The 22,725-nt window shown below is 62.3% G+C and overlaps 1 protein-coding gene across 5 annotated transcripts; it reads right to left on the bottom strand.

Moving 5' to 3' along the window:
* Positions 1 to 5,375: 5,375 nt before the first annotated feature.
* Positions 5,376 to 21,241, bottom strand: ARHGEF37 (Rho guanine nucleotide exchange factor 37). 5 transcript variants are annotated; one of them, XM_085591590.1, is made up of 13 exons: positions 20,654 to 21,241; positions 16,676 to 16,869; positions 16,223 to 16,346; positions 15,872 to 16,019; positions 14,968 to 15,167; positions 14,355 to 14,485; positions 13,744 to 13,848; positions 13,005 to 13,115; positions 12,076 to 12,402; positions 11,311 to 11,439; positions 10,764 to 10,959; positions 10,185 to 10,357; positions 5,376 to 9,890 (listed from the first exon to the last, which is right to left on the bottom strand). In XM_085591590.1, exons 2-13 carry the CDS (start codon positions 16,865 to 16,867, stop codon positions 9,681 to 9,683), a joined length of 2,046 nt encoding a protein of 681 aa, XP_085447716.1. In that variant the 5' UTR covers positions 16,868 to 16,869; positions 20,654 to 21,241; the 3' UTR covers positions 5,376 to 9,680. The 5 variants fall into 5 exon arrangements, with proteins under 5 accessions (XP_085447716.1, XP_085447714.1, XP_021402858.1 ...); XM_085591588.1 differs by having other exon boundaries at positions 12,076 to 12,405; positions 20,654 to 21,240; XM_021547183.4 differs by lacking the exon at positions 20,654 to 21,241 and adding an exon at positions 18,884 to 19,019 and having other exon boundaries at positions 12,076 to 12,405.
* Between the last annotated feature and the right edge of the window lie 1,484 nt (positions 21,242 to 22,725).

The raw sequence follows: 22,725 nt of genomic DNA, 5'->3' as shown, positions 1-22,725 counted from the left end.
CAGTGTATTTGTAATTTTCTAAACCTTTAGCAACTTTAATTCCATTTACTGCATGAATAAATGAGCAAATAGGACATATACAAATGTTGGGAAGTAAATTAGCTTAAGGCCCTCCATTAAAAGAGCTATGTGTTATTAAAACATCTGCGTTGCAATGCGCTGATATCGCATTAGCAACAGGAATAAGAAATCCTGTTTATCCCTAGGAAACTAGATTTTCAGGGCATGGATCTGGCAGCGTGCAGCAGGGCTGAGGCTGTAAAAACCACCGTGCCTGGCAGCATCTCCATTTCCCCAGGAGCCCTGCAGAGTCACGGGGCAGCATTCCCTGTCCCAGCTCCAGGGCCAGCTGAGAGCTCCGTCCCCAGCCAGGCAAAGCTCTGCCTGCACTGCCCAGCCCCAAGGGGCATGCAGGGGAGAGGTGGGCGTGCAGGAATTGGGCAGGAATTGAGCAGGAATTGTACCAGAATTGAGCAGGAACTGTTCAGGAATTGAGTAGGAATTGAGCAGGAACTGAGCAGGAATTGTGCCAGAATTGAGCAGGAACTGTTCAGGAATTGAGCAGGAACTGTGCAGGAATTGTGCCAGAACTGTGCAGGAATTGAGCAGGATTTGGGCAAGAATTGGGCAGGAATTGAACAGGATTTATGTAGGAATTGAGCAGGAATTGTGCAGGAATTGAGCAGGAATTTTGCCAAAATTGAGCAGGAATTGTGAAGGAACTGAGCAGGAACTCTGGCGGAATTGTGACAGAATTGTGCAGGAATTGAGCAGGACTTGTGCAGGATTTGGGCAGGAATTGTGCAGGAACTGAGCAGGAATTGAGCAGGATTTGGGTAGGAATTTTGTCAGAATTGTGCAGGAATTGGGCAGGAATTGTGCAGTATTTGAGCAGGAGGGATGCAGGAAGCACACCTCGCTCACTTCCTGACCATCTCTTCTCTTCCCATCACTTTTCCTTCTGGCAGACGGGATCAAACCTCACTGGAAGCCTGGGAAGAGCCCAGCACATCCCCGCTGTGCCCGCTGTGCCAGCCTGGCAGGGTGGCATGCAGGGCTGCTCCTCAAGCTCAGCTTTGTCGCTGGCACTTCCCAGGGCACTCATGCCCCGTGAGCAGCAGGGTTCCAACGCTGCCTGGCAGAGGCAGGGCACAGCCGTGCCTGGGACAAAACAAAACCAGCATTCAGGGCCGGTCATTGGCATTCCCAGCGGCTGTTCCCTCCCAGCACAGCCAGGTCTGCCCTCCTCTGCTGTCCTCAGGGACCTTTTCCTGCGTGGCAGGGGGACAAGTCCACCCATGAGCAGCATCCCTCCTCCTCCTGCTCCTGCCTGAGGAGAACAAGCCCTGCTGGGGTGGCACTGCCTGCTTCGGTGGGTCACCCAGTGCCAGCTGGGTGCTGCTCCCTGGCAGGACACCCCCAGCCCCTGCCCTGTGTCCCACAGCCTGCCTCCAGCTCATCCCCACCTCCTCCTGGTGCTGCCTGAGCCCCTGCCAGGCTGTGGGGGCAGCTGCCAGCCCGTGCCCAGCACCTCCCCACGGGGCTGCAGCGGGAGAACCCCCGGGACACCGGGAGAGCGCTCGGGGATGGGCAGCGGGCCAGGGCAGCCTGAGCTGGAGCTGCCATGCCAGGAAGGAACGGCCCTGGCACGGGTTTTGGTCAGGGTGGGTTTAACCCCAGCCCTGCCTGGCCCTGGGGCAGGCAGGGCACGCTGGGCACGGCAGCAGAGCCAGCACACAGCGGTGCCCACCAGAGCCTGGCAGCCACTCGCTCGTGCCAGGAGCCAGGGCTGAAACCGCCCGCAGCCCTGGCACAAAAGAGTCTGGTGGCCTCAGTTTAGTTCCCATTTGGACACGGTGGGATATTCAAGGAGGGAGAAGGAGAGCAGAATCCCAAATCAGCCCTGGGATGGGATGGGATGGGATGGGATAATGGGATGGGATGGGATGGGATAATGGGATGGGATGGCATGGCATGGCATGGCATGGCATGGCATGCTGAACTGCAGACATGCAGGAGGCACGAGGTGCCAGGGGTGAAGGGTAGCAGAGGGGGTGTCACTCCCACTGGATGTGCCCAGTTCCTGCAGCTGGAGCCACCAGAGTGGGGCTGCACCAAGCACGGAGCTTCCCCATCCCAGGAAATCCCTGGGCTGCCAGGACAGTGCCCCTCTGCCCCTCCTCTCCTCACCCAGGCTGTCCCTGGGGCTGGAGCACACCCAGCCGAGGGAAGGCTGGCACAGGGAAGGTGCCACTTCAAGCCCTCAGGAGCCAGGGCTCGGATTTCAAAAAATAAAGTGAGGTTTTCATCTGTATTTGCTTAGCAAGGTAATGACTTTATTGCTGATTTGATGCTCTCGTCCCTGATGACTCAGGCACAAAAGGGAGAGCTGATAAGAGTGAAGAGGCCAGGCCACAGGGATGCTGGTGGCTGCTCTGTGCCTGGCATTCCCCGCCTGGATCCCTTCCAGGAGATTCCAGAGATGCTGTCAGCCCTGCGAGCTGGACTGTGGGCATGGGGAGGGCAGCAGCTCGAGGAGGTGAAAGCAGCAGCAGGCAGCCCTGATAAGAGCTGGGCTCTGCCCCGTTATGGCTCTGGGGAAGGCACCAAGAGGAGCACGAGGTGTTCCATACTTGCTGTGACCTGCCTGGGTCACGCTGTACCTCTGGCCTCAGCATCTTTGGGAGGAACAAACCTCTCTGGGGGGGAGGAGAGGAGATATCCCCCCTCCCTGACAGCCCTCGATGCCCACCCCATGCCCTGGGTGACTGCTGAGGCCTGGCAGGCAGCAGGATGCCCCTCCCTGGAGGATTGAATCACTCCCAGCTCCATTTCTCCATCACAAGGAACAAGTTGATGTGTTTTGCCTCAGGTCACTGCTTTAGACTGGGAGGGCAAATCCCAGCCCCGCTGCACCCAGTTCCCCCCAGCCTGAACAAGAAGCTGGGCAAAAGACACTTTATTTTTGCTGAGGAGGTTTCTCCTCTCCCCCACCACTTGTTCCAAGTTTGCCAGTCCCACAGAGACACGAGCAGAGCTCTGTGCAGCTGGAGGGTTAACATCTCAGCTCTTCCAAATAAATGCAAAATGACCCAGTTTCTTTATTTTCCTCTTTTCCCAAAGTCCAAACACCCAAGAAAATGAGATGGTAAGTGGAAGCCACAAATAGATTTCATGTATCCTGGCAGAGCTGGGAGATGAAAGCAGGGAAAACTCCTGCCTCCCCTGCTCAGACCTGGGAATGGTGCAGCACATCTTGCCAGGGGTCGGTTTCCCTGGATCAACAAAGCAGGAGAGGTTTGGGGTCCGATCCCAGCTCCAATCCTCATCCCGGGGGGGACCAGGCTCTTCCCAAGCCGTGCTGCTCCCATCTGCCTTGTCCCAAGCATTAAGGTGAGTGGCAGAACGTGCCCAGCCTTCAACTATTCCTATCACGTCCCATCTGGAGACAGAAATCTGCCTGCTGGCTTCACAATTAAAATTGAAATGATTTGATTATGGGGCTTCATTAGGAAAAACAAACACCAGGCAGCCTCCCTCCCTTGCTCTCCCCCCACATCCCCGCCCAGCCGCTCCTCCCTGGGGCTGTTTTAGGTAAATCCCAGCCGGGTCGGGCTCACAAAAGAGTTCGTGTCTGCAGCTTGTAGCTCCTGTGAGCTCCTCCTGAAAGAGGCAGATTTTAGACTCCAAATCTCCTCCTTTGGGCAGAGATGAAGATGTGGCTCTGCGGGCTGCGTGGAGTACCCAGCACAGCGGGGAGGGGAGCGGGATGCTTCCCAACCCCTCTGGATGCTTCCCAGCCCCTCTGGATGCTTCCCAACCCCTCTGGATGCTTCCCGACCCCTCTGGATGCTTGAGGACCTTTCCCAGGGGTTCCCACAGCTCCTGGGGCTCCTGGATCCCATCCCCATCATTCCCTGAGTTTTTGCCATGGGGGCATTTGCACCCCCACACCCGCCTGGCCTTGTCCTTGTCGTTCCCTTTCCCTGCCCTGGATTTCTCCAGAAGTGGCAGGACAAGGGCGATGGTTTCCACCTGACAGAGAGTAGGGTTGGCTTAGATGTTAGGAAAAAACTGAAGTGTCACCAAGCCAGTGGCATTAACAGCATTGCTGTCCTACCCCGGCTTGCCTTATGGGCTAAATCGTTAACCAGATCAAGGGTTTAACTTTATCAGTAGCTGGAAAAAAGTGGCACCACTTCCCTGGGGCAAAGTATCTTGGGCCCAGCAGAAATCCCTTTTCCTGGGCCTCACTCAGCAGCTCCTTTGGCACGGGGACCCGTGGGATCCTCTGGAGCAGGGAGCACCCAGTGCCCCGTGCCAGACCTGGGCTCCCAGCTGCTTTCCCCTCCAAAATCACGATTTTCACGGCCCCGAGGAGCTGGCACTCCCCCTGGCAGGGTGTGTATTGCCCTGGATTGCCCTGCTGGTGGGCAGTGCAGGAGAGGAGCCACCCCCGGAGCAGAGGCTTCTGTGTCCCCTCAGGGGAGCCCCCCAAAATCCCCCTGCCAGCCCCACCAGCTCCCCAGCACTGGAAGACCTTGCACATGCCCTGCCCAGAGCAGGATGATTGATTATTGTTATTAGAGGTGGAGAACAGTTTCTGTGCACAGCCAGGTGGCTCAGGAGCCATTTGTCACCCACGGGCGAGGGCCGGGCTGTCCCTCTGTCCCTGCCGGGGGGAGCTCCGCAGCCTTGGCACGGCCGGAGGGAGCCAGGTCTGACGGGCACGGGCAGCGCCCCACCGAGCTGACCCGGCACCCTGGGCAGCCCGCGGGGTGAGGAGGTGGGACAGCGCCACAGCAGCCCCATGGCAGGGATCCATCCCCATCCCCACGACAGGGATCCATCACAGCCCCACGGCAGGGGTGGGTGATCCCTTTCCTGGTGCCCCCATCCCCTGCCCCCATGGCGCTGGTGCTCCTGCCCAGCGGAGGGGCTGCGAGGCAGGGAGGGGACGCTGGAGCACCCGCAGCCACCGGCCCAGGGGCACTGGGGGCAGTGCCAGGTGCGGTGTGCCATGTGCGGTGTGCCATGTGTGCCATGTACGGTGTGCCATGAGCGGTGTGCCATGTGTGCCATGTGTGGTGTGCCATGTGCAGTGTGCCATGTGCGGTGTGCCATGCGTGCCATGTACAGTGTGCCATGAGCGGTGTGCCATGTATGGTGTGCCAAGCATGGTGTGCCATGTGTGCCATGTGCGGTGTGCCCTGTACGGTGTGCCATGTGCGGTGTGCCACGTGTGATGCGCCAGGCACGGTGTGCCAGCCCAGCCCGGGGCTCAGCTGGCAGTGCCACCACAGCGGGACACGGCGCGGGTGGCACGGGGGGGCCCTAAAGACGGCCCAGCTCAGCAAAGGCAGCAGAGCACGAAAGCAATTTCACGCTTTATTTGACAATTCAGGTGCCAGCTGCGCCAGCCCGGAGCGAGCGCTGCTGGTCACGGCTGCCCTCCTGCTCTGCAGCCCCGGGCTCATCCATGGCGTTCATCCATCCCTTCCTCGGGCCTCGCTGCTCCAGGGGGCTCCTGAGAGGCCGGCGAGGGTGGCCGGGGGCTCGGGCTGCTCCTCGTGGGCCACCGTGGGCAGGTGGCAGGGATCGCTGCGGCACAGGCTGGCTCTGCTGGGAGCCAGCTCGGCCTGGCAGCGCGGGCAGCTTGAGCTCCGTGCCTAAAGCCACCCGGGCTGGCTGTGCCCTTCAGCCCAGGTGGCCACCCTGCTCCTCCTGGCTGTGCCCTCCGAGCCTTTTGGCCCTCTCCCTTTCTGCACCCCGTGCTGAGGGATGGCTCTGGGATCGCAGCCTGGGCTTGGGGCTTGTGGCAGCTGCTTTTTCTCACATCTCCTCCCCCGGGGCGCCCCGGCAGAGCCGATGGGCACATGGCCACCTGGGCACTCAGCCATCCATCCTCCTGGCATCCCGGGATCTCACCTGGGATGCGCTGGTGGCAGCGCCGTGTCCCCAGGGAGCAGCAGGCACATGGAGCTGCCCCGTCCTGCTCCCGGAGCGCGGCCGGGCTGGCACCCGCGCCCTGGGGACACGGCCGTGCCCTGTCACACCCCGCGGGTGGACACCATCCAAATGCCCGCACGTCCAGGATATGAATCAGCCCGGACAGGAGCGCCGCAGCCGCTCCGGGACAACCGGAGCTGCCCCGGAGGCGGCTCCGGCAGCAGCGCCGCTGCCAAATTCCGTGCGGGCAGCGGCGGCTGCCTGGCCCCGCTGCCACCCCCAGATCAGCCCCGGGCACAGCAAAGCCCTGGCCTGGCATTAATTTCCCTGTTTGCACGGCTCCGTTTCCCCGGTGCCAAGCCGTGGCACGGTGGCACCGGGCCAAGGCCGTGCCTAACCTTGACCTGGGCTCCTGGCGAGCTGCCGGCCCTGCCCGGCTGTCCCCCCGTGCCCCCAGCCACTGGCATGTTCCACCGGGCCAGCCAGAGCATTCCTCCCGGGAGAGCCTGTCCTTGACAGGCTATTTAAAGGCACTCTTGTGCCCTTTATCCCCCCTCATGTTTGGGCTGGAAGAGCCCCGTGCCCTCCCGTGACTCCGAGAGGGCACTTCCAGGCTCGGGGTGAATTCATGGCAGAAGGGAGCGATGGGCACCCATGTCCTGCAGCCAAGGACCGGGCCCTGTCCTGGGGACAGACCCCCGGGAAAGGTCCCCTGGCTATCGAGGCTGGCAGCAGGACTGGGGGAAGAGCAGAGCCCAGCTCAGCCCTGGGCACCCAGAGGCCGGAGGAGCCACAGGAGCTCATTTCCCTCCTGCTGCTGATGCCCAGCCCGGCCCTGCCCAGCCCAGCGCTCCTTGCACGGGAAGATCGGGGCCCAGGCAGCAGCGGGCTCGGCGCTCCCTGTGCCACTGTCACCTCCCAGCGCTGCACAGGACCTGCCCGGCTGCTGCCACGGCCTGGCACAGGGCAAACAGGGAAACCCGACCTGATGGGATTTGATCAGGGATGGAAAAATCCAGAGGAGCCACCAGCAGGGAGCTGGAGGGGTGAGCCGTGTGGCTGCAGGGCAAGCACAGACACACGGCCCCCGCTCAAGGACCCTCGTCCCCAGCCTACTCCTTTCCCCTTGCTGAGGAACCCACCAGCCTTTCCCCAGGCTGGCAACATCCCCAGGGCACGTCCCAGCTCTGGCACTGCTGTCCCCTCCCGGGTTTTGTGGAGGTGAGCATTTCCTCGGGCATTTCAAGGGCACCTGGGCAGAGGTGGCTGCCCCCCAGCCACCCCACAGGTGCAGCTAAAAGGGGGGTGAGCCCCACTCTGCCTCAAACAGCCCCAGCCCCCCCGGGGGACGCGCAGGGCACTGCCTGGGGCTGTGCCCACCCGTCTGGCACCTGCTCGGGGTTGGGTGAGGACGTGCCCGCCCTGCCCCGCTGCCCAGCCCGCAGCCACGGCTGCACTGGGGAGCCCGCAGGGAGCCCGTGGGTGGCCGGGCGTGCTGCTGCCCCCGGGCACGGCAGGGCACGGCAGGGCACGGCAGGGCACGGGGCATGCCAGCACTCACCAGCCGGCACGGGCACCTTTGATGTGGGCAGTGCCTGGAGCCCAGGGCAGCCGGGGCGACGCCAGCCGGGTGCTCCACTGGCCTCGGTGAGGGATGGGCAGCGTGCGGTGCCAGGCCCGCGGCGCTCCTGATGGCACCGTGGCAGGGCTGCCCAGCTCAGCCCCACCAGCATCTCCTCAAAGTGCGGCCACGGGGAAACTGAGGCACGGATACCTCGGGAATGCTGCCTCCGTTCCCAAACCGAGCCTTAAGTCAGGACCAGCACGGATTGATTCTCCCAAAAACCTCTTCCACGGGACCTGCGCCCGCCCGCCGGGGGTCTGTGAGGGTGGCAGGGGCACTCGGGAGTCTCGGGAGACCCGGTGCCCGCACGGTCCCGGTATCCCCGCACGGTCCCGGTGCCCGCACGGTCCCGGTGCCCGCACGGTCCCGGTGTCCCCGCACGGTCCCGGTGCCCGCACGGTCCCGGTATCCCCGCGGTCCCGGTGCCCGCACGGTCCCGGTGCCCGCACGGTCCCGGTATCCCCGCACGGTCCCGGTGCCCGCACGGTCCCGGTATCCCCGCACGGTCCCGGTGTCCCCGCACGGTCCCGGTGTCCCCGCACGGTCCCGGTATCCCCGCGGTCCCGGTATCCCTGCACGGTCCCGGTATCCCCGCACGGTCCCGGTGTCCCCGCACGGTCCCGGTGTCCCCGCACGGTCCCGGTATCCCCGCACGGTCCCGGTGTCCCCGCGGGCACCGGGAGCGGGCGCGGGGCTCCCTCTGCCGGCCGCGCCCAGCGCAGCCGAGAGCGCAGTGCCCGGGCAGCCAAATCCTCAGTGCCCGGGTAACCAAATCCTCAGTCCCCGGGCAGCCAAATCCTCAGTGCCCGGGTAACCAAATCCTCAGTGCCCGGGCAGCCAAATCCTCAGTGCCCGGGCAGCCAAATCCTCAGTGCCCGGGTAACCAAATCCTCAATGCCCAGGTAACCAAATCCTCGGGTACCCAGGTAGCCAAACCCTCAGTGCCCAGGCAGCCAAATCCTCAGTGCCCAGGTAACCAAACCCTCAGTGCCCAGGTAGCCAAACCCTCAGTGCCCAGGTAACCAAATCCTCAGTGCCCAGGTAACCAAACCCTCAGTGCCCAGGTAGCCAAACCCTCAGTGCCCAGGTAACCAAATCCTCAGTGCCCAGGTAACCAAACCCTCAGTGCCCAGGCAGCCAAATCCTCAGTGCCCGGGCAGCCAATCCTCGAGTACCCAGGTAGCCAAATCCTCAGGTGCCCAGGTAGCAAATTTTTCAGGTACTCAAGTGCCCAGTGCCCATCTGCCCAGTGCCCAAGGCTCAGGCACTCAGGTGCCGCGGTAGCCAAATCCTCAGGTGCCACGGTAGCCAAATTCTCAGGTGCCCAAGTGCCCAGTTTCTCAGGTACTGAGGTACCCAGGAAGCGAAATCCTCAGGTACTCAGGTGCTCAATTTCTCACGTACTCAGGTGCCCAGGTAGCCAAATTCTAGGTGGCCAGTTTCTCAGGTACTCAGATGCCCAGGTAGAAAATTTCTCAGGTGCCCAGGTAGCCAAATTCTCCTGTACTCAGGTGCCCAGTACCCATCTGCCCAGTGTCCAAAGCTCAGGCACTCAGGTGCCCAGTTTCTCAGGTACTCAGATGCCCAAGTAGCCAAATTCTCAGGCACTTGGGTGTCCAAGTAGCCAAATTCTCAGGTGCCCAGGTAGCCAAATTCTCCTGTGCTCAGGTGCCCAGTGCCCAAGTGCTTCAGGTGCCCAAGTGCCCCAGTGCCCAGGTGCTCAGTGCCCAGGTGTCCGAGTGCCTGGCTGAGGACCCCTCTGCAGGCTGCACTTTGCTGCTCAGTCCTGCTCTAACCAGGGCGATGCTGCCTCATCACCCCAGGACACATTTGCCACTTGCAGAGATTTCAGCAAATCCCTGGATAACTGCAGCCCCCTGCCCTCACTCACTCCCTGGTGCTGCTCTGCTTTGTGCCAACACACACACGGGACCTGGCACCCTCACACCTCCCATCCAAAGGCGCCTCCCAAGTGCCATCCTCGTGCCCACGTCCCTGGGCTTTGTCCCACCACCTTCCCAGCCGGGGGCTGCCTCCCTCCAGCATCTCCTGTGAGGTGTCCTCAGGTGCCAAGCTGCCATCCGTGCCCTTGCCGGGGCTGCCACGCTCACACGGGCAAGCTCCAGCCCGCGGGCTCCTGCACGGGGACGGTCACCAGGTAGCTGGAGGGCACGTAGCCCCTCTGGCCGTTCACCTCCACCAGGCTCCACTCCGTGCTGCCCTTCTTGTCGTGGGGCTCCAGCAGCTGCACGGGCTGCCCCGCCTGCAGGCTCAGCTCCTGCGGGCTCCGGGCGGCGAAGGAGAAGCCGGCGACCACCTGTGGGAGGCAGGGAGGGAAGGAGGGAGGGAAGGAGGGAGGGAAGGAGGGAGGGAGCCCTTGCTGGAGCTGGGAGTCAAGGGAGGAAGGATGTGGCAGTTCCGAGAGGGCAGCACAGCAGTGCCATGCATGGACTGGGCACCCACCAGGGACAGTTCTCTTGCCCTGTCCACCCTGGTCCCACACTGGTCCCCCACCCTGGAAAAGCAGGTCCACCTTCCCACCCACAGCAGGGCTAGCAGGGAGCTGGTAGGGCTGCTAGAAATGGCCCCAGGGGATGTCCCCCACTCTCACCTGGAATGTTGGGGTGAAGGTGGCCACCTGTGGCCTGGGAGCTTCAGGGGCTGCACAGGAATGTCTCCTCCCCTCAGTGCCACCGTCCAGGCCCAGCAGCTGCAGCACAGGCTGCTGCACTTGTGCAGGGCTGTAGGGCCGGAGTTTGGCAGCAGGAACAAACCCTCGGGGACCTGCAGGACATGGACACACACGGCTCGTGGGGCCCTGCTGCCTGGCACACACAGGACTGGCTGCAGGAGACGGGAATGACAATTTGGCTGTTGCCTGGCACGACACAGCAGCCCTGCCCATCACTAGGGGATATCCAGGAGAAATCCCTGCCAAAAAAGGCATTCCACGTGTTTCTGCGTGTGTGGATTCTCCTTCCCCAGCCATGACACTTCCCCTGGGGAATCAGCCAGGGCACCTGGACCTCAGAGCTGATAGCAAAGCTCAGGGGGCATTGGGCTGAGCACAGCCTGGCAGCGAGCACCAGGAGACCACGGCCTGCTGCTTCATCCAGGCTGAGGAGATGGCTCAGGTGAATCTGGCCCCGGTGCCAAGGCGAGGAGAGGCTGCCCACAGTGCCCACAGTACCTCCAGCATCCACCAGCCACCTGCTGGTGTTGCCCCTGGTGTCGGCGCTCTGCAGCAGAGCCACGATCTGTCCCCTCAGCAGGGTCAGGTCCAAGTCTCTGCTGCCACTGATGTTGCTGGTCACTTGGTACAGCTTGTCTGGGCCGTGCTTGCTCACAAGGGAAAGGACCTTCCTCTCCTCAGCAGGGGTCAGAGGCTGGTGGGGAGCACAGGGAGACACAGGAGCATTCCGTGAGACCCTCAGGGTACTCCTGTTGCAGGTACACCTGCTCTGCTTTCTGCAGGATCACATCCCAGGGGCAGGTTAAGAGCAGAAACTCCTTCACGTTCACTGCTCCACGCCCAGGTTTGGAGATGAGTGTCCAGAACCAGCAGAGCTCAGCTGCTTCATCCCTGCTCATCCCCAGCTCTCAGGGGCTTGGGGAAAATGCTGTGGCAACCCCCTGGGCCCTGATCCGAGCCAGCCTCCCCACCAAGGGGATTTTCTGCCCTGTGCAATCTCTCTCTTCATGCAGCTGGCCTAAGCCGTGCCCTGCCCAGCCCCTACCTGTGTGCCAGGGCTGGGTGTGACCGTCTCAAAGGCCTGGCAGAAGGCACGGAGCTGGGCACCCGACTGCTGCAGGCTGTCCTCCACCACCTTCCAGAAGCTGGGCAGGGGCATGTGGCCATGGGGCAGCTGTGGAGACAGGCTGGCATCAGGGAGAGCTCTGGGCAGGGGCAGGAGGGAAGCAGGAGGAAGAAGGGCTGAGAAAGAGAGCAGACCTGACCACCAAATTCACCTCGCACAGGGGATCAAAGGTGCTCCTCTCTGGCTCTGAGCTGCACCTTGTTCTCCTCCTGGTCGTGGCTCAGGCCAGGGCTGTGCTCAGCTCCTGGCAGCCCTCATTCCCATATTTACAAACATCAGGCTCAGGGTTCTGAGCAGTTGGGAGTTCTGGGAGACATCTCCCAGGGATGGGGCTGGGGGAGGCTTTCCCTAGCCCAGGAGCTGCCTTTCTCCTCCCTGCCTTCCTGGCAGGGGCTCTCAGGAGCTTTGAGCTCACACTGATCTCTCAGACAGCAGCACATCAATAAATTACCAGCAGTGTCCACAGACAGAAAGCAGGACAGTTTCTAACAGTGCAGAAGAGAAAATTTGGCTTTTCCTGAGCAGGAAGGAAGGGAGATCCTCACAGATGCTCCACGGGGAGCTGTGTGTCTGCAAGGGCAGGTGGGCCCCAGCAAACCTGCAGTGCCCTGATGTCTGAGAGATCTCCCAAAGCTGGAGAAGGCAGTTCTAGCTCAGCTCCTGCACCTGAGGGGTCCCACTCACCTGCTCCAGCTCCTTCTCTGCGTGGTGCAGGACCTGGGTGGCCAAGTCCAGCTGCAGGGCGCTGAAGGAGCGCAGGATCTGGCCCAGGAGCTGCACGGCCACCTGGTTGAACTGGGGGAGCTCGGCCACCAGCAGGTCATTGATGGCCAGGTAGGTGTTCATGGCTGCCTCCTCGTCGTAGCTCACGCTGCCCACCTCGCTCTTCCTCTCCTGGATCTTCTCGTAGTCCAGCAGCTTGTCCAGGCGCTTCTTGACCAGCTGCTGGGGCCCCTCCAGCGTGTCTGAGAGGCTGCAGAGGGGCTGCCACACCAGCCTGTCCACACGCTGCTTCTGGGAGTCAGAGAAGCCCAATTTCCACACGAGCCCCCCAGACAGGAGCAGCTGCCAGCACAGGGGCAGGGGAAGAGGCCTGGGCATCTCTGGAGGGGCTTGTGTGGAGTGAGGAGCACCTGGGACAGCTTTCCCTGAGGGCACAGGGGATGCCAACCAACACAAACCCTTGGGAGGAGCCCAACACAATTCCAGAGGTGTTCTCCATGGAAAGAGCTGGGCAGGACCCCTGAACGGCTCAGAGCAGCCTCAGCTGAGTCTCCCCCCACCGCCTGCCCAGAGCCCATTTCAGGGCACGCTGCCCCTGCCTGGGGGTGCTCTGTTCTCCTCTCCATCTCCCTGCAGGCACAGGGACACTGCAGCTCATCCCAGCCCTGGGTGGGCTCAGGAGCTCTGCTCCTGCTCCGGCTCTGCCCTGCCCTCCCTTCTCCCCTGGAGCTGCTCCCTCTCCGTGTGCCAGGGACTGCAGGTGGATCCTGTTACTGCTGCTGGGCACTGTGAGGACACCGGGGTGCCCTCAGCTCCGGGCTGCCAGCCCCCACTGCGCCCCGGCAGAAGGTGGGAGAGCTGAAGGAGACGTGCAGGGCAGGAGCACTCACAAATTCAGGGAAAACGGTGCTGTGGAGGAGCTCGGAGAGGCGGCGATGCTGCTGGGCTGGTCCCTGCTCCATCTGCAGCTCACGCCGGTGCGGGGCGGGCAGCAGGAACACCTGCAAGGGAGGCAGCACCACCCTCCTTTACCTCCTTCCCAACAATCCTGTGTGGGCAGCCCTTGTCAGGCTTTTCTGCGAGGTCTCTCCAGCCCAGGAATTGCTGCTGAACCCTCGGCCGCTTCCCGAGGTTTTCCTGGTAATGCTGTGCCTGGGGATTGCATGTTTTGCCAGCACTGACTTGCATTTTCCTCACATGCCCCAAGGAATTTCCATGAGCAAATCGTAGCAGCTGCTGATCCAGGTGATTTTAGGAGGGCAATTTGTTGTCAGGACTGATCTGGGGACATTTCTGCCTGACACACATTATTAAAGCAAGAATTCCCAGGCTGAACAACAGCCGGCCTTTTCAATCATTTAAGACCTTGAAATAATGATAAGTTTAAGGGTGGATCATTCTCAGGTGACACCAGCTCAGAGAGTGTTGTCAAAGCCTCAGCTTTGGTTTAAACTCCCCTGGACCCGAGCAATCCTTGGATGCTGTGCGACTCCCTGACACAACAGCTCAGCTGCAAACCGCTGAACATCCCCAACAGCTCCAGCTTTGGGGCTTGAGAGTATTCCACAACCCCAAGGAACAGCTCCTGAGGGGATGGGGCCAACCCCTGGCCTGTGCTCAAGGTGTTACCTCTAAGTGGCCCAGGTAGGACGCCACGTTCTCCTTCAGCGTGGCCACACTGGACGCCACGCACTGGAACTTCTCTTCCAGGTCGTCATATTCCTTGTCCTCAGTCTGCAAGGACAGAGGCAGCTTGTCACCAGCACGGGCAGGGCTGAGGCCATCCCTGGGGGCTGCAGCAGCAGCCCGGAGCTCACAGGGCAGGGCAGAGCCTGAGAGGTTCCGTGAATCTGGGAAGGGCCAAAGCATTGGTGCAGGCAGCAACAAAGCTCTTGGTGTGGTGGTGGTGCTGGGCAACGCTGGGGTGTTCTTCCTTTTGCTGGGGGGCCCAAGGGTCCTGCTGGTCCTTGAGGGGCCAAAGTGCTGCAATGCTCTGGGAAGGGGTGGCCCTGCATCCCTGCAATCCCTGCATCCCTGCAGTTCCTGCATCCCTGCAGTTCCTGCATCCCTGCAATCCCGCTGCTCCTTGGCACGATGGAGGACCGGGAGGCAGCACCAGCACCCCACCCCTGCTGACCCTGTGCTCCCCGTTCTCTTGAGGCACTTCAGGAGCAGCCAAATGCCCCAGGAAAGACCGAGGAGGGGCAGCAGTGCCCGGGCTGCGGGCGAGGGCTGCCCACCTTGGCCACGATGCCAGTCTCGTGCATGAGGAGCCGGCTGAAGCGCGTGGTTTTCTTGGCGATGGAGTGGGCGTTGAGGCGTGCCAGGCGGTCCCGCAGCGTCAGCTGCTCGGCCTTGTTGTATTTGGTCGCTGCCTCGGGTGGGAGGACACAAAATAAGGGGGGAAAAAAGGATCAGAAGAGGAGACCTCATGGCTGAGCAAGCAAGGAAGGTGAGCAGCACAGAGGCTGAGCAGCAGGATAAGCACAAGCCACGTCAAAGAAGGAAAGGATTAGGAAAACCTAAAAGAAAGGGGAGCCTGATTTCTCCTATCCCAAGGGCAAGACTGTTATTCCCAGCTCCCCAGCCCCAGGAATGTGGACAGACTGGTTTTGTCCTCAGCCCCCCCATGCCACCCTGCTCCTGCAGCCTCTGGGTCTTGCCCAGAGTGGCATTTACAGGACCAGAGCAGTTCCAGGAGCTGCCTGCACAGAGTCTGCAGCTCCACCAGGCAGGGTTAATGGAGTGCAGGAGAGCTCTGAACTGATTTAAGTGGGAAATAGTGCCCAGGAGAGCCCTGGGGTTGTTCTGGGTGCTGTGCCCCTCTCCTTCACTGAGCCCCTGGCCACTCACCCACTTCCCTGCGCCGTTTGTGCTCGTTGATGTTGGCATTGACCTGGGCCATGGCACGAGCCGCTGCCTGCAGGGCTGAGTGGGCACTGGCACTGCTCGGGGTGTTCTCCAGGATCTTCCCCAGCAGCAGAGGGTATTTGGTGACCCTCTGCACGGGCATCACCAGGAAGAAGCTGAGGTCTGACGCGCCCGTGTGAGGCCTGATGGAGAGGGGAATGGCTCAGGGCTGGTGTGCGGGGCTGCCTTCCTGCCCTGCTGCTCTCCACGGCTTCTCTGGGAGTGTTTTTGGGAGACAGCAGCCCAGATGTTGTGGGGCATTTCTGGCTTCTACCCTCCAGCTGCAGGGGGACTGTCCCTGGCAGCCCCGAGGCAGTGCCAGCCCTGGGTGGGTGTCCTGCCTCCCTGAGCAGCTGTGCTTGCCCAGCCCTGGACATGGCATCAGTGGGCAGCAGGGAGGGAGGGCGCTGGCAGCGTCTCCCTTCCCTCCATCTCTCTTTTGGGAATCACATCACTTGTGCCCTAAGCAGCAAATCCCAGCAGCTCCTCCACTGCCACTCCTGCTTCTCCTGCCTCTGGCAGCGTTTGTGACCCCCCTGACAGTTCAGCTGTCCTAGGGCCAGCCTGTGTCTCTCTGGTCCGTGTGGGGAGGCTGTGCCCTCTCGGGGGACGGCAGCAGCTGTGGATGTCACCCATCCCTTCTTTTGGCATCCATCATAAAAGATTCTGAACCCAGGGTCCAGGACAGCTGCCAGGGATTACACCAGGAAATGCCACAAAGGTGGTGGCCATGATATGACACCCTGGTGACACTGATCCATGCAGGCAGCGTGTCCTGAGAGGAGAAGGGCAAGGCCAGGATGTGAAACAGGGACAGGGAGGTGGTGGCTCAGCAGCAGGGACCTACACGGTGGCATTCAGGGTGGCCAGGATCTCCTCCTGCAGCCGGGGGTCCCTGCGGTAGCTCTCCACCAGCTGCAGGGCATGGTCATAGCTGGCACAGTAGATCTTGTAGACAGTCTCCATCTCCTCCTTGAACTCCTGGAACAGCGTGCCTGGGGAAGGAGAGGGGGGCCAGAGAGAGGGTCCTTTCCCACGGGCTCAGAGAAAGCAGGGGTTTATCCCCAGCCTGCTGGAAGGACAAAGCCCATGGAGCAATGCCAAGTGTGCCAGGGCAGGGCTCTGCTAAGGTGGGCACCCTGCTGGCACATCCCCTCACGGGTGGGCACGGGGCAGCCACTGGCACTGCACCACTTACTGATGCAGAGCAGCTGCTCCTGCCCCTGGCCGGCCGTGGCCTCCAGCCCCTTCAGAAACCGTCTGGAGACGTGGAGGATGTCGTCGGTGTTAGAGAAGAGTCCTTCCAGGTCCAGCCCGGGCAGCTGAAGGGAACAAAGATGCCCCAGGCTAAGCCAAATACATCAGAGATGGACCAGGGGCTTTAGAGGCGCTGCTGGTGGCCGTCTCCCTGCCCCATGGGACACCCCAGTGAGTGACGCTGTGTTTCAGGAGGCTTTGGGAATGCTGAGACCTGGCTGGCTCCCAGGCAGGACAGGGTTAAGTCACTGGGTGGCTGCACTGGGTCAGACCCAAAGTCGATCCTACCCCAGAGGCTGGCTGCTGAGGGGGAGCAGAGGAAGGGGGAAGGAGCCCCTGCAGTGATTCGGGCAGATTGACCCTGCAGCCCCCGGGCAGGGGTGGCCCGTGTCACCTGCTTGTCCCGGAGGTGCGCCCGGATGTCGCACACGCACAGCTGCAGGTTGTGCACGTAGCTGGCCTCGCTGCTGATGAGCTCGTCCACGGCCAGCCGCTGGCTCTGCTCCGTCCTGTCCCACGGCATCACCTCGTACTCGGCCTCTGCAGCCTCAGCTGCCTCCCCAGAGCCGGGCTCTGCACTCGCCATCTCTGCAGGGGTGGCACAGGCGGCCCTGGCACTGGTGCTCTGGTGCCCAAACCAGCTCGGTGCCTGTGCTCCCTCCCCTGTGGCCCTCAGCACGTCCCCAGGGACACTTGACCCGTCTGCACGCTCCAAACCCAGAAAACCATGAAGGGCTGCGAGGCAGGAGCAGCCTCCTGCAGACACCCACGTGTGGCAGGCAGGGACTTGCTACACATGTGTGCCCACGTTCCAGTGGCCCCGTGTGGGGCTGGGGTGCAGGCAAGGAGCCCCCCAGGTGCCAGCAGGGGGCTGGCAGCTGCCAGCCAGCACTGGGACAGTGTGGGGACCCGTCCCCATGGGCAGGGCAGGGTTTGCCACCTCCCCTCCAGCTCCTTGCTGCCAGGGCCAGTTGTTCCCTCCCTGCCTTGGCTGCCGGTGCCTGGCACCCTGCCTGGCATTCAAGGGTCCTGTTCAAAGTACAAAGAGTGTTTCTGCAGTGCTGGAACAAGAGATGTTTCTGTGACAGCAAGAGCTGCTTTAAAAGCCACTGGGATGGGGGAGAAGTGGGCAGAGCTGCTGATGCCTCTGCCAGATGCACTGGCAGCCCCTGGTATGCAATACCAGGGCCCTGCGTGGCACAGCATGCTCTCCTCTCTAAAATCCGAGCTGATTGCTGATGTTTTCTTCTCAGGAAACACGCTCTGCTCTGATACCAGGGAGGATGAGCAGCTCCCAGAGCATCACAAACAGTGCTTGGCTCCTGGCAGGAAGGCCTTGAGAGAGGGAGGTGTGGCACAGGCACAGCTGGGCTGTGACCAGACCCGGGGCGGGCAGGAATGCGGCCATGCGGAGGAGGAGAGGAGCAAAGGCAAGGCAGAGGTGGCAGATAAAATCCAGATGGCACAAGCAGCAGCCCAGACTTTGCCCTGCCCTGCCTGCCCAACCAGTGCCAGACTGCACCATGCCAGGTGCCCACTTTGGAGGCTGCAGCCCCTCTCCCTGTCCCCACCAGGTCTGGCTAACACGTGGCTGATGCAGCTGCGAGCCGTGGGCAGGGCCAGTGTCCCTTCCTGGCACATGCTGACAGCTGGGCTTGGCACAGCAAGCAAAAGGAGATGGCACTGGACCTCCTCTTGCCCGACAGGGGTGCATCACCCTGCCAGCTGTCGTCCCTGCCCTCTGGGATTTGGCTGCCTTCCCTGCCTGTGGGATGGGGCGTGGAGAGGAGGAGGCTTTTCTGCACCCCTCTGGGGGCTCCCGAGGTGTCCAGGCCCATCAAGGACCAGTGTCCTCTGCCTGGGGTGGCAGCAAACCCCAGTTCAGTGGAGGCAGGTGGAGAGGCCCGATCTGAGACACCCCCCTGAGCCCTGGAGGGTGCCCTGCAGCAGGGCATGCCAGTATTGGGGTGTCCCTGGTTGCTGCAGCACTGAGCTGCTCGGGGGGGCTTCCCCAGGCTGTGGAAACCTCGTTGTCTCCCCTCACCCCCTTGGCCTGAGACCTCAGCGGGACAAGAGGACAGCGCAAAAATGGAACCGCAGCATTTCTGGGCAGCGTTGGGGCAGGCAGCCAGCGCAGGAGCAGGTTTCGTTTCCCCAGCCCCCCCTCCCAGGCAGCTTCCCGCATCTGAGCTGTCACTGATGCCTCGGCGGCTGCCAGCATCCCTGTACCTAAGGGGGGCTGCCAGCATCCCTGTCCCTAAGGGGGCTCCGGGCATCCCTGTCCCTAAGGGGGCTCCGGGCATCCCTGTCCCTAAGGGGGCTCCGGGCATCCCTGTCCCTAAGGGGGGCTGCCAGCATCCCTGTCCCTAAGGGGACTACGGCCATCCCTGTCCCTAAGGGGACTACGGCCATCCCTGTCCCTAAGGGGGCTCCGGCCATCCCTGGCCGTGACGCGGAGACCGGCCCGGCCCTCCCCGACACCGGCGCACAGAGGTCGCCAGCTCCGGGCCCGCAGCTCCCACCGCGCCCCAGGAGTGTCACCCCCTCTGCTCAGCCAGCCCAGCCTCGCCCGTGCCCCCGAAACCCCCGGCCCCGCTCTCACCTGCGGAGCGGGCGGCGTTGCGCAGGTCGCCGTGCCCGGCCGCGCTGCCGCCGCTGCGGGCGGGGACACCGCAGCGCACCGGGCGGGATGCCGGGCGGGGGATGGCCCCGAGCAGGGGATGGCCCCGGGCGGGGGATGACCCCGAGCAGGGGATGGCCCCGAGCAGGGGATGGCCCCGAGCAGAGCCGGTCCCGCCCGGGGGCCCGGTGCCGCCGCGGCAGCCGCCGCCGGTCGGTCGGGCGGAGCGGGGCGGTCCCTGCGCACGCCCGCCTGGCACCGGCCCGCCTGGCACCGGCCCGCCTGGCACCGGCCCGCCTGGCACCGGCCCGCCTGGCACCGGCCGGCCCCGAGCGCGCCGCCCCCGCCGGCCCGGCACCGGGCACGGGCTCCCGTCCGCCAGAACGGCCGATCCCCCGCTCGGTACCCGCCCCCGGTGCCGCCCTCCCCGTGCGCCCCGTCCGCACAACCCCGGGCGCTGTGCCGGCAGCGGCTGCGGGCCGAGGGCAGGGGACACACCGGGAGGGCAGGGGACACACCGGGAGAGAAGGTGACACACCGGGAGGATACACCGGGACAGCAGGGGACACACCGGGAGGATACACCGGGAGGGCAGGGGACACACCGGGAGAGCAGGAGACACACCGGGAGGACACACCGGGAGAGCAGGGGACACACCGGGAGAGAAGGTGACACACCGGGAGGATACAGCGGGAGAGCAGGGGACACACCGGGAGAGCAGGAGACACACCGGGACAGCAGGGGACACACCGGGAGGACACACCGGGAGGGCAGGGGACACCCGGGAGAGAAGGTGACGCACCGGGAGAGCAGAGGACACACCGGCACAGCAGGGGATACACCGGGAGGACACCCCGGGAGGGCAGGGGACACCCGGGAGAGCAGGGGACACACCGGGACACCGCCTCGCCCCTGACACCGGTAACAGGGACAGGTCCCCCATGTCTCCCTGGCATTGCTGCGCCCCCATGCGCAGCCCCAGCGATGCCCGGCTGTTCCCACAGCCCACCCCAAAGGCACAGGGCTCCCGCCGTGTTATCCCAAGGTCAGGCGTGTTCCCGGCACTGCCCCCCTGCTCTGCCGTCCCTTACCCGCTGCTCAGCCTCGGGAACGGGGACAGGGAAAACAGAAATGAAAATACAACCGAGGAAGCGGTGGCCAAGGTTAGGGCATGGGGAAGCAGTGCCTGCTTGGCATGAAGTTGTTTTTTTGCTCGGTGAGGTGTCTGCATCCTTATAAATAAGCTATTGAGAAGAGAGAGGCTGAGCCCTTGTCCTGACCACAGGGAGGGAATGGCAGCACTGGGTTTTTTTCCAGGCTGACCCACAGCGTGCAGAAAGTGTCACTGAAAAGGACTCTGAGTTTTTCAGTGACTCATGCAGGACAAGGCAGCGTCTGTGACCGGATCCAAACCTCCCCATGGGCCAGGACAAGCTCTCTGGCACTCCCAGCCCTTCGCTCTGGGTCCCTTTGTGATACGGGCAGGACAGGGCAGCACAGGGACCCACATGCACCTGCTCCTCTGGCTCCCAGCCAGTGCTGTGCCACAAAGGCCATCCTGTCCCACTGCTTGTCCTGCCTGTCCCACCTCCTGCCACGGAGAGACAAAACTCCCAGAACTGGCTGGGTAGGAGGGCGGCTGGGGTAAAGCACCCCAGGAAGATCATTCCCAGGCTGGTCTGTGCCATGTGGGCTTAGGGAGTGACATGGCTGCAGGAGGGACCCGCACAGGCTGGGCAGCGAGGGCGTTACCTGGCCGTGGCCTCGGGCACACAGATGTCCTTCCTCCCTTGCAGGTGGCAGCAGGGCTTCAGTCCTTGCCCAGGCGCTTTCTGAAGCAGCAGGAGGCCCTTTGGGCTGGCATTGCCCCGATGCCAGGAGTTCTCAGCTCCATCCTTGGGCAGGAGCCCTTACTGCCATGTCCAGCAAAGCCATCGGGACACATCACAGCTGCTTTGCTCCCATCAGCACGTTGTGGATGACCCAGGACAGGAATCCCATCAGGGCAGAGCTCCCTCCTCCCCCAGCATCTTCATCCCACCAAGCAGGACCAACACCCCCAGCCCCAGCTCCTCCCCGGCCAGCTCACAGCACGGGTGTTCCCTCAGGCATATTTCCCATTCCAGGCTGGTTTTTCAGAGGCAAGATAGCCTGGCTCCAGAGAGTTCCTTGCAGGATGGGCTTGTCCTTCCTGCCAGCTCCTTCCCTCAGCACAAGCCGTTTCCTTCCTGCCCTGCTGCTGGCACCACACACCTCCCGTCCAGCCCTGGGCTGGGGCTGTGGCTCCACTCGCCTCACCTGGGCGGCTCAGGGAGCACCGGGAGCGGTGTGACAGCGCTGTCACCGCTCCAGGGCTCCCCAGGAGGTGTGACACTGGGTGTGACACTGGGCTGGCTGCCCTGGCCCGGCTCTCCTTACACCAGGAAAACAAACAGGCGCCGGCTGGTCGAGCACAAGTGTTCGTGTCGCAGGGTGAAGCCAAGCTGAAAGTGTCCCAGCAGGGTGGGCTGTCCCCTGGCACCCAGCTGGGTGTGCTCCCACCCTGCCAGCACAAACCCGGAGAGCTGTGGCAGGGAGTGGGGTGTCCTGTGGGAGCCTGCAGGGAGGCAGGACCGGCTCCTCCTGCAGCAGAGCCAGCTTTGAGCAACCCCATTGCAAAACTGCTTCTCACAGAGCAGGGGCAGCCACCTCCACAGCGCTGCCCAGCGCTCCCCATACCCACTGCCACAGCAGGAGTGCTCTGCCAGCCCTTCTCGGGCAGTGTTTGAGAAAAACCCAACCCTGTGAGGCTGGTGGGACTCGATCCCCTGTGACCCTCCTTGTGTGATGAGCACAGCCTCTGCCTCAGCCCAGGGGCTGGAGAAGCACCTGGTGATGGTTCTGTGCTCAGGCTCAAAACAGGACGTGGCGAAAACCTCGGGAAGAGGAGGCAGGAACATCCAGGCAGAAGGCACCACCTCACCCTGAAAAGGGGTTATTTCCACCCTACATCTCACCCTGAACTTGCTGGCTCCTGCAAAGCCTTTTGCTGTTTTGCCTTTTCCCAGCTACTCCAAACATTAACGCTCAGGATATTGGGATGAAAGCTAAAGCCATCAGGGGGCTCTCTGGGAACACTCCAGACAAGCTTGGCATTAAACAGGGCTTGCTCAGAAAATAAACACAGCTTCCAGCCATGCAAAGCACGACAGTTCAGGCTCTGCCTAATATCAGCAGGTGGGGGGTTCTTCTCCAAGCAGCAGGTTTGTACAGGAAAGTTACATTTCCTCAATTTAATCTCTTCCATTCTTACTGTTCTTTCCTGTCTAGAAAGGACCTGGTTACCACAGGATGGAAAGGAAAACACAGGGAGAAAAACAGCAACTCAAGAATGTGCTCCCAGGTGCGTTCTAATAACAAAACTTCCTCCCACATAGGGAGGCAGGGATCAGAACTGGACTTTGCCTGCAGTCCCACTGCCTGTGTGTGCTGTGCTCCAGCTCCAGCACTGGAAAGGAAGAAAAAGCCTGTGAAATTAAAGGTTTTCATTCTGCTGAGCTTGCCACCAGCATGAGCAGCTCCTGAAAAACCACAGGGATGTCATTGCTTCCTCTTCCTGCTTCCTTTTCCAGCTAATGTGCTTAGGAGGAAAGGAGGGCTGTGCCTGCCTGCTGGGGATAATCCCATCCAGGTACTCGGCCAGGGCTCCCAGGCAGGTGGAAATGGTGTCAGCTCCAGGGCTCTGGATGGAGCTGCAGGCTCCAGCCACATGCCTGCACCACGAGGCAGAGCACAGCCTAAAAATAAGCAGATAGGATTTGATCTAGGCAGAATAAACGAAGAGT

Source organism: Lonchura striata, chromosome 13 (genome assembly GCF_050655825.1).
Source record: "Lonchura striata isolate lonStrDom1 chromosome 13, ASM5065582v1, whole genome shotgun sequence".
In the NCBI taxonomy this organism is placed as follows: Eukaryota; Metazoa; Chordata; class Aves; order Passeriformes; family Estrildidae; genus Lonchura; species Lonchura striata.
The sequence above is the reverse complement of the archived record's forward strand: the minus strand, read 5'-3'. Positions and strand labels throughout refer to the sequence as shown.

What these genes read in the sequence shown, in the direction of transcription:
- ARHGEF37 (XM_085591588.1), bottom strand. Translation starts at nt 16,867, where the DNA reads ATGGCGAGTGCAGAGCCCGGCTCTGGGGAGGCAGCTGAGGCTGCAGAG. An exon ending in CAGAGAAGGAGCTGGAGCAG is followed by an intron (nt 11,440 to 12,075) that starts GTGAGTGGGACC and finishes CTGTCTCCACAG; the next exon opens with CTGCCCCATGGCCACATGCC. An exon ending in GTGGCTGGTGGATGCTGGAG is followed by an intron (nt 10,358 to 10,763) that starts GTACTGTGGGCA and finishes CATGTCCTGCAG; the next exon opens with GTCCCCGAGGGTTTGTTCCT.